General features: G+C 39.0%; 1 protein-coding gene across 3 annotated transcripts in view; it reads left to right on the top strand.

Moving 5' to 3' along the window:
• Positions 1-10647, top strand: part of Qser1 (glutamine and serine rich 1) — a 92197-nt gene that overhangs the window by 38866 nt on the left and 42684 nt on the right. For all 3 annotated transcript variants that reach the window (XM_029555290.1, XM_008851544.3, XM_008851533.3), the window contains one exon: positions 4006-7698. In XM_029555290.1, coding sequence (XP_029411150.1) covers positions 4006-7698 — 3693 coding nt within the window. The remainder of the gene's footprint in view (positions 1-4005; positions 7699-10647) is intronic.

Raw genomic sequence — 10647 nt, forward strand, 5'->3', positions numbered from 1 at the left:
GAGATAGGGTCTTGCTGTGTAGCCCTGGCTGGCTTAGAACTCACTGTGTGCACTAGGGTGGCTTGAATTTGCAGTGATCCTTCTGCTGTCACCCCCCACCCCAAATACTGGGATTGCAAGCATAAGCCGCCACACCTAGTTGTATGTACTTCTCACTATATATTTTTTTAAGTTTTTTTTTCTTCCACAAATAGTTTTATAGGTTCAAGTACTTAGATTTCCTTTATTAGTATATTATTGCTAAAAGTTAATCTTAATAATTAAAACTTTAGCTGGATGTGGTGGTGCATGCCTTTAATCCCAGCACTTGGAAGGGAGAAGCAGGCAGATCTCTTGTGAGTTGGAGACCAGTCTGGTCTACATAGTAAGTTCCAAGCCAGCTGGAGCTTCAGGGAGACCCTGTCTCAAAAAGACAAGAAAAAAAAAAAAAAAAAAAAAAATTGAAAAAAAAAAAAACCGGGGGCGGGGGAAAAGATAAAGCAAAGGAGGGCTGGAGAGGAGAGACTGCTCAGAAGTTAAAAGGGCACTTGTTACTCTTACAGAGAGGACCTGGGTTCAGTTCCTAGCATCCACATGATGACTAACAACCATCCCTCATGCAGGACACTTACATACATGCAAGGAAAACACTGAATACATAACAAAAATAAGTAAAAAAATTTTTTTTAATTAATAAAGATAAAGCAAGGGCTGGAGAGATGGCTCAGTGATTAAGAGCACTGCCTGGCCTTTCAGAGGACCCGGGTTTGATTTCCAGTACCTACAAGGTGACCAACCATCCATCCATAACTCCAGTTTCAGGGAAATCCGATGCCCTCTTCTGATGTCTGTGGGCATTGCACAACATGGATGCACTTACATACACATGGGTTCAGACAATATACTCATACACATAAAATAAAAATAAGCAAAATATTTTTAAATAGATAAAGGAAAATCTTTTAAAATTTTGGAGTATGTTTATGTTTAAAAATGGTGCAGAGATTTTTAACTAAACTGAGATAATACATTTTGTGACCTGTTCTTAACCTTATACAGCTTAACTTTAAAAATTATTTAAGCCAGGCATCGGGTGGTGCGTGCCTTTGAACCCAGCATTTGAGAGGCAGAGAGGCAGGCAGACCTTTGAGTCTGGGGCCAGCCTGGTCTAAATAGTAAATTCTAGGCTAATCAGAGCTACATAAGTGCGTAAGTTTCAGGTGGTTTTTTTGTTTTTTTGTTTTTCCTTTCGAGACAGGGTCTCACTGTTTTACCCTGGCTGGTCAGGAGCTTGCTTTGTAGAATTGGTTGGCATCAAACTGACAGATCTGCTGCTTCTGTTTACTGAGTTGACATTTTTAAAAATGTTTAAATTTTTTAGATTTCAGTTATTTAAAATTTACATTTGCAATTTGTAGTTGATTCCATTATTGAATTGTATCTAAAGGTCTTTAAATTCTTGGGTTAGTAAATGTAGAAATAAATTTATTTATTTTTTTGCCAGAGTGCCACAAACTTTAATATTGTTGGCCACAAAAAATTCTTAGATTTTTGTGTAATTAAACTTGACCTACGTCATCTCCTTTGAGTGGAAAATAAGACTATTCGTACATACTGGTGCACTGTGAGTTGGTATAGGTGTTATAATAAGGAGTATATTCATTTGGAATGGCTCAGATTACAACATGAGCATCATGTATATTTCAGAGTATTTTCTGTTGGATGCTGTGGTAAATTTGCTAGTCTTTGTGACTTCCTTCTGCACTGATGTCCTACATCATCTGGAAGACTGTCAAAGCCAGATGTGAAGCTACTTAAGAGGCTGAGGCAGGAGGATTACATATTGAGGTTTGCCTGGACTAGTTAGTGAGACCCTGTCTCAAAAACCAAACCCAAACAATGTCAGTGAAACAAAGATTCTTTATAACCGTACTAGATAGAAGAAGAATTTGAAATAATGGAAGCTAGTTTAAGCCCCAGATAGTCTCTGTCCTTCATAACTAGATTCTTGTTTATACTTGCATAAATGTACTAGAATCAGTTACCACTATAATGACAATGAAGTCTTTAAATATGAATATGACATCTTGGGCCGGGCGTAGTGGCACACACCTATTTGGTGGGGTTTTTTTGTTTTATTTTTTTGAGACAGGGTCTCCCTGTAGCCTCAGCTGGCCTGGAAACTCACTATGTAGACTAGGTTGGCCTGCCTCTGCTTTCCAAGTGCTGCGATTGAAGGCATGCACCACCACGCCCGACTTTATATTTTAATCCTTCCCCCTAAACACACCAAAAGGAACAAAGGAGATACCTGCCAAAGAGCACTAGAGCAAGTTGATTGGAGTTTCATGGATGGGACTGGACAGACCTATGAATTTGATAAATCACATTTCTGGAACCCAGTTTTCTCAGGTTTAGAGCAAGGGGGTTGAACCAGATTATCTTAATAATCTGTTTCAGTTCCTGTGACTATAGTATTTTAAACATTAATCTTCATGTTGTTTATTCTTTTAAATGTACTTCATATATTTTGGGGTTTTGTTTGTTTCTTTGTTGGTTTGAAACAGGGTCTTGTTATATAACCCAGGCTGACCTGAAACTGTGGAGATTCTTCTCTTAAATGCTAGGATTACAGGCATGTTCCACACCAGGCACACTATATATTTTAATCAGTATAGTAGTAAACTTTTTTGAAATTTAATGGATAAAAGTGAGAGAATGTTTCGAAGAAACTTTCCCTTTCTTTTGATAAAATATAAAAATACTTTATTTTTACTTATTTTTTATTTATGCTAAGGATTAAATTCAAAACCTGGAGTATAAATAAATAATGTTTTTAGTGGACCTTACTCTGAAGAATTTAAATAATAAGAAAATTGTTTATCTGGTACTAAGGAGACTGAAGAGGATCTTGAGTTTGAGGCTAGACTGTTGGTACAGTGAGACTTTTTTTAAGTGTGCAAAGAGTAAAGTGATAGCTTCTAACTTCAGTCTCACTTTTTTTTTCTAAAATTAGAAAAAGAGTTAATGGTGTGATTTATTCTTGGTTACTTTTGCATGTCAATACATATCTATCTACTATTATTAGGATATTGCGTGATAATTTGATTACTCCCTTGTTGGTGGATATTTTATTTGTACTTTTAAAAAATTTTATTTTATGTGTATGAGTGTATTGCCTGCATGTATGTGAGTGCACCGTGTCATGCAGTGCCATGGAGGTCAGAAGAGGGCATCGGATTTCCCTGGAACTTAGTTAAGGGCAGTTCATAGCCGCCATGTGGGTGCTGGGACTCCAACCTGAGTCCTCTGCAAGAGTAGTCAGTGCTCTTAACCACTGAGCCATCTCTTCAGCCCTATTTGTACTTTTTGTAAGTAATCTTGTTCAAATATTTTTGTTTCTGGTTACTTCTGTGTAATAAATTTCTAGATGTGGAACTTTTTTTATTCTTTGCTACATGTGTCTAGAATGCTGACCTGTAATGTTCACTTTTCTTTACCCTTTTTTTTTTCTTTTGAGATAGCAACCTCTCACTATGTAGCCCTGGCAGGAATTCACGTTGTAGATCAGGATGGCCCTGAATTAACTATTTAGTAGATCTGCCTGCATCTGCCTCCCAAGTGCCGAGATAAACATAGCCTCTTCTTTACATTACCTTACTAATTTTAATGTTTTGTACATATTACTTTGTTATTTTGTGTTAGGAATTTGGGGTAAACTAATCACTAGAAATTATGTACATTTTTATTGGTTTCTTAATTTTCATTTGGCCTTGTCCAAATGTAAACTCATTTATATTACAATTACAGATATGAATTGCTGCTTTTAGAACTTTGATTTTTGCTCTAAGAAAGCAAGCTAATTTGAAGTGTAATTTTAAAAATTTATGGAAAGAACCAATTTACTAGGCTTTCTAGCCTGTAGACATTTTGATATCCTGAGAGTTATAGGTCATTACTGTGTAAACATTTATTTAAATATTTGTGCTATAATTACATAAAGGTCTTTGTGTGTTCTCTTCATAGGCATGCATTCCTCAACAGCAACTGAGCTGTTTCTTACTGGACCTTTGCCAACCACTGGAACACTTCCAGCAACTGCCCTATCTGCTTATCAGCATCCTGCCACCTTTAGCAATAGAAACTTTGTGACCACCTCACCTTTGGTGCTTCAGGATTCAACTTTTAACACTACATCAAATGGAATTTTAAACCCTCATGATCCTTTGCTACAAATTAAGACTTCCCAGGGAACTGTTCCAACTGCTTTGGCATTTGAACGCCTGGGGAGTTCTGCATTAAGTAACAGCATACCACCTCAGTCTTCAACATATCGCTCAGCTCAAGAGTCAGCACCCCATCTTTTACAACCTCAGTTTAGTTTATTGCCTTCAGCACTTGGGGGAGCCCAGCAAACGCCTCAAGCCTACAGTTCAACTCTTTTTACTAGTTCTACTGCTTCCATTGAAAGAGCTCTTCTTCGAGAATGTAGTGTTATTAAACACCATCAGCGGCCTTCAGGTACCCAGTCTATTCAGGCACATCTGACTGGTCCACAGCATTCCTTCCACAGTTATCTCTCAAATGCAAGTATTAGTAATTTTCAGGAAACATCCAGGCAGTCGTCTTTATCCTGTAGCCCAATTGGAGATTCTACTCAGGTGAGCAATGGAGGATTGCAGCAGAAGACCCCTCAAGTCTCAGTGGAACTTGCTCAGTCTTACTCATCTGCAATCCCATCATCAGGGTATCCTCCTTCTAATACAAAAGTAGACAGCTGTTCTACAAAACAACCACTAACATCAACTAAGATTCCGAAGCCTCAAAGTATAATTCCTCCTGTGCAAACACTAAAATATTCTAAACCTTTACATAACCAGAGTTCTGTGGTATCGGGTCAAGCACAAATTTATTCTACAGCACAGCTACCAAGCCTTTTATCAGTTAGTCAGTCCCAAAATTATGGTTTAGTACAGCCACACAATGTGCCATCTATCGTTCATTCACAGGTTTATAGGTCTAGCAGGGTTGAGAAATTACCATCCTTATATAAAACATTGATTTTTTCTGGGTCATCTCAACCTGTGACTTCTGAAAATCAGACACTTAGCTTTTCATCCAATCAGCAGGAAGTATTATCTTCAGTTACAAATGAGAATTACCCTACTCAAACAAGAGATCCATCATCATCAGTCAGTCAGTCTCAAAGTTATTCATCTGGTCACTCTCAGGGTTTATCATCAGTTAGCCAAACACAGGTCAGTTATTCATCTCAATCACAAGTTTTGTCAGTTGTTAGCCCTTCAGAAAACTATGCATCAGGGCCCTCTTTGACATTAACAGCCCCTTCTCTTTCTTACTCTTCTGCCTCTCGGGCTCAGAACTTACCAGATTCCAGCCCAACTCCAAATTACATTTCTATGCATTCATCCCAAAATGCTCAAACTCAAGGGTCATCATCTCCCCAACCCCAAAAGTTTTTGCCTGCTGTGCAGTCATCTTTTGCATCCTCTACTCATGGTCAGACATTACAGAATAGCATACCTTCTCCTGATCCAAAGTCCTATGCTGAAAGAAAACTCGACTCGAATGTGTATGTATCTTCAAAGCAAGAAGATGATTTTCCAATTCAGAAAATGCAGGCATTGCAATCAGAGACATCTCTTGAGTCACCAAGCCAAAGGCTGTCTGATGCAGAAATGAGTGCTCAAGAATCAATTTATAAGACATCAAAGGCAGATGATAGATATTCTCAAAGTGTAATCAGAAATAATTCCCATCTTGAAGACCAAGTTGTTGGAGTTGCTCTGCAAGCTTCCAAAAAAGAAGAAAACATGATTAGTTCAGTGACACAACTTAACCAACAAATTGTCCAGCCCAATAGTGTAGTAACCCCTGATCTTAAGAAGACAACTAACTTAATGCAAACTCCACAAATAAGGTTGAACGCTGAAGACCTAAACAACCAACATTCTCTCATACATAAGGGACAGGAAGCCAAGGTTCAGGAACAGCATGAGCAGATCATTAATACCTCATCTCAGATACAAATTCCAAATCATGCTTTAGGGCATGACCATCAGGCGTCTCTTCCTAATACACAGGTCCTTTTAGATTCTGCCTGTGACTTACAAATTCTTCAGCACTCAATATTACAGGCAGGCCTGGGACAAGCAAAGGCATCTTTACAAGTACAGCGTGTTCAGAGTCCTCAACAGATAGTACATCCTTTCCTTCAAATGGATGGTCATATTATTCAGAGCAATGGTAATCACTCTCAGCAGCAGCTTCATCCTCAGAATTCTGATATTATGAAAATAGACCTCCCTGAGTCTTCAAAATCATTACAACAGCTAACAACAAAGGGCCCTTTCAGTGACACTGGTCAACATGATCCAAAGAATCAGTTTGTTTCTCTCGGATCAATATGCTTCCCAGAGGCAATACTACTTAGTGATGAAAGAAATATTTTATCAAATGTAGATGACATTTTAGCAGCTACAGCAGCAGCTTGTGGGGTTACACCTGACTTTTCCAAGTCAACGTCAAGTGAAACCATGCAGGCTGTTGAAGGTGGTGATTCTAAGTCTCATTTTCAACAATCGTTAGATGTCAGGCATGTGAATTCAGATTTTAACTCCATAACAGCTACAGTAGGAAAGCCACAGAATATAAATGATATTTCTTTAAATGGAAATCAGGTTGCTGTAAACCTTTCACCAGTACCTACCCTTCTGTCAAAAACGATTCTTGATCAACAGCACATGGAAGCACCTAGTCAAAATATGCCAACTAAAGTAGCTTCAACAATGGTTGGACCAAGTCATGAAGTCCAGGAGCAAAGTTCTGGCCCATTCAAAAAACAATCTACAATGAATCATGAATCTGAAGAAGATAGTGAGGCTGCTCTTGATAGTGCATTGAGTAATAACAGAAATCAAGAGTTTGTTTCTAGTAATAGGAGCTTAAGTGGAGAGAGTGCTCCATCAGAGAGTGAGTTTACCTTAGTGGGCAATGACAGTAGTATGTCGGTGAACCACACAAGGAGTACACTTGCACTGTTGGCCATGGCCCAACCTGGGGATGCAGCCAGTGGCAGGATGGAAGAAGAAAACCAAGATTTAATACATTTTAATCTTCCAAAGAAAAAAGCTAAAGGAAAAGGACAAATTAAAGAGGAAGATGATAATAATCAGAAACCACCAAAAAAGCCTGCCCAAGGCAAACGTCAGACTCCCAGGGGAGCAGACCTGTATTTACCATATGCTCCTCCTCCCTCAGAGAGCTGCCATGAAGGTTATCAGCATCAAGAAAAGATGAGGCAAAAGATCAAAGAAGTGGAAGAAAAACAGCCGGAAGTCAAAACAGGATTTATTGCTTCTTTTTTAGATTTTCTGAAATGTGGGCCCAAGCAACAGTTTTCTACCCTTGCTGTCCGAATGCCTAACAGGACCAGGCGACCAGGAACCCAGGTTGCCCGTACCTTTTGTCCCCCACCACTTCCAAAGACTTCATCTACAACACCTGCAGTGTTAGTGTCTGAAACTGGAGGGGTCAGTCCATCAGAAAAAATTGATAATGAGCTTAAAAGTTTAGAACATTTATCTTCATTTTCTTCTGATGAGGAAGATCCTGGCATGTGCAGCCATGAGATCTATAAGAGCATCTCTACTCCCTTAGCTGCGTTGGATGCTACTTCTGATAAATCAAAGAAAACAGGTAAAATTTTGAAAAGATTCACAATTGTGATTTTCTGCTGTTAATAGTTTTCTAGCTAACACCTACATTTTAAGCCTTTTTAGTTTTATGCAGGTCTGTAAACAAATTTTATGGACAGACTGTATAAGCAGGTGTCTTAGGGATTTGCTTTTTAACACTTACCTTGTATGTAGGATTTTTGGTTGAGCTTTTCAGTTTTATGCCACGGGCATACCTTAACACCATATGCTATCTGGACACTTCTCTAGTCTTAGATACTTTTGGGTAGTTTTGGAATATGAAGCATTGCAGTGAAGGTGCTAGCATATTTTCTTGATATCCCAGGTTTACCCCAAGATTAGCATTTCACTATTAGATGTGATTATATACAGCTTGCGTATTCATCCAGTTAAGAGAGAACTTCAGAATTTTGTACTGGATCCAAACTGTATGCCCACATCTTGGGATCTGCATTTCACTTTATTATTTGATAGACAGGGGAAGTGTTTTAAGAAACACTGCTTTCTGTGAACAGTTGACAGGTAAGTACACATTACTATTTTAAAGAATAAGTTAAGGAAAAAATTCTAGCAATTACATAACAAGCACCTCTGTATCAGGAACAGGTAACAACGTGAAGAGATACGCACACGGATGATAGAACTGATAGGACTGAGAGTGAATGTGGCAAGTAAGTGACAGGCTGGAATCTAAACCTAGGTTTGTCTGATTCTAGAGCCTGTATACCTGCTGAGTTCTTTGATGTAAGGAGAACAGTTTTACGACTTAATTGTTTTGTAATATACTCTGTTTCTGTCTGGGACTGTCTTCATTATGGTGATGGGAAACAACTGGTATCCGAGATACATAAATGTTTGATATAAAATATCTAAAGAATTTGCATTTCAGCCAGGTGTGGTGACACATGCCTGTAATATAAGCTCTTGAGCTTATATTAAGAATATTATAATAGGAAGCAATAGGATCAGTAGTTCAAGGTCAGCCTTAACTACATAGCGAGTTCAAGGCCATCCTGGGTTGCATGAGACTCTTCCTCAAACAAAACAAAACAAAAACTCACTTCATGGCACAGAAAAATGAGCATAATGGAAAGTCAGTTACTTTCCATTACTGTGGAATGTATTTCTGTGAATGTTAATCCTAGTAAGGTTTTAAGTTCCTTCTAATTCAGAAGGCTTTGCAGTTACTATTATATTCCCTCTTGAGTTTCTAGAACAAATTGCTGATGTAGACATGAATCTGCAGGTGTTTCTTCTACACAGTTATCTTTTACTTTTAGTGGCATCAAGCCTACCAATGCAGTCCTCACTGTCAAGTCTTTGAGGTTCTCTACACCATCCCTGTTGCCTTATTTGCAACAACTCATCATTTCCTTTCACTATTGCAATTTCTTATTAGAATATTTCTCTGCATCAGGCTGTCCTTCACAGTGCCTTCAGATACACCTTCACAAAGGAGGAAAGCTGATTTTAATTCTTTGAAATACCCTTTGCGCTTCATGGGAAAATGCAAAGACAAGCAACAGTTTTTCCTTTTCCATGGTTTACTGTTGCTCAACTCTGTTTTCTCTCCTCTCACAACTGAAAATCTTTAAAATTAAAAAAAAAATTATTTCCATTTTATGTATAAGAATATTTTGCTTGCATGTGAGCGTACCCATTTGTGCAATGCCCATGGAGGCCAGAAGAGGGCATTGGATCCCCTGGAGCTGGAGTTGTTAGCTGCCATATGGTGCTGGAAGCTGAACTCGGATCCTGTGAGAGCATCCATTGCTCCTAACCACTAAACTGTCTCTCCCGCCTTAACAGCTAAATTTCTTGTTTTGGACATCCAGCCCCCTTTCATGGTTGTCAGCCTTTGAATGGATTTCTGCCTACACTGCTTCTCCTGTTTTATAGTCCAGAAAATGTTATCATTCAAGACTGTTTTCAAGAGGCCTGGCATGGTGGCACACTCGTGGGCAGAGGCAGGCAGATCTCTGTGAGTTCAAGGCCCACCTGGTCTACATAGTGAGTTCCAGGACAGTTGGGGCTACAGGGAGACCCCATCTCAAAAATACACCCCCAAAAAAGACAGTTTCCAATGTCATTTTATAAAAGATACTCCAGGCGGAATTAATTCTCTTGTCCTTAGATTCTCCACAGACTTTACCTGTCTATGGAAGCATTTACTTTTCCGTTTTAACTTATTCCTTTACATTTATAAACCTTTCATTAGAAACCACTGGGGTATGGTGTACACCTGTAATCCTAGCCATTTAGGAGCCAAAGCAGAACTTCTAGTTCGAGGCCGGCTGGGCTATATACTGAGACCCTATCTCAATTAAAAAATTAAAATTGGGTTAACAGCATGTAAATTTCACTAGAGCACAGGATTTATTACATTGTCCAGAGGTTATGGATGGTTAAGAATTTGGGCTTTGGCCAGACAAAAACCTGGCATGGAGGGGGAGGTAGGCAAGAAGACTTCTAGCTGAGGATCTATTGGTAGTTGATAGCTGCTGGAAGAGTGTCAGTTTTCTTTAAAGATGTGATGCCAGGTTGATGTGAAGCCTAAGCAGGCTTCAGGGCATGGACCTATACCTGAGAGCTTTTACAGAGCACAAAGTAGACTTCCATAGGCTTTAAAACAAAGAATACAGGGGCTGGAGAGATGGCTCAGTGGTTAAGAACACTGGCTGCTCTTGCAGAGGACCTGGGCTTTGATTCCCAGCACCCATATGGCGGCTAACACCTGTCTGTAATTCCAGTTCCAGGGGATCCGACATCCTCTTCTAACCTCCATTGGCATTACACAACATGGGTGCACTTACATGCTGGCAGTACACTCAAATACATAAAATAAAGATAAATTTTAATTTAATTTAATTTTTTTTTTTTTTTTTTTTTTGAGACAGGGTCTTCCTGTAGCCCCAGCTGGCCTGGACCTCACTATGTAGACCAGGCTGGC

The sequence above is a fragment of the Nannospalax galili genome, unplaced genomic scaffold (genome assembly GCF_000622305.1).
Source record: "Nannospalax galili isolate Female #2095 unplaced genomic scaffold, S.galili_v1.0 scaffold11, whole genome shotgun sequence".
Classification (NCBI taxonomy): Eukaryota; Metazoa; Chordata; class Mammalia; order Rodentia; family Spalacidae; genus Nannospalax; species Nannospalax galili.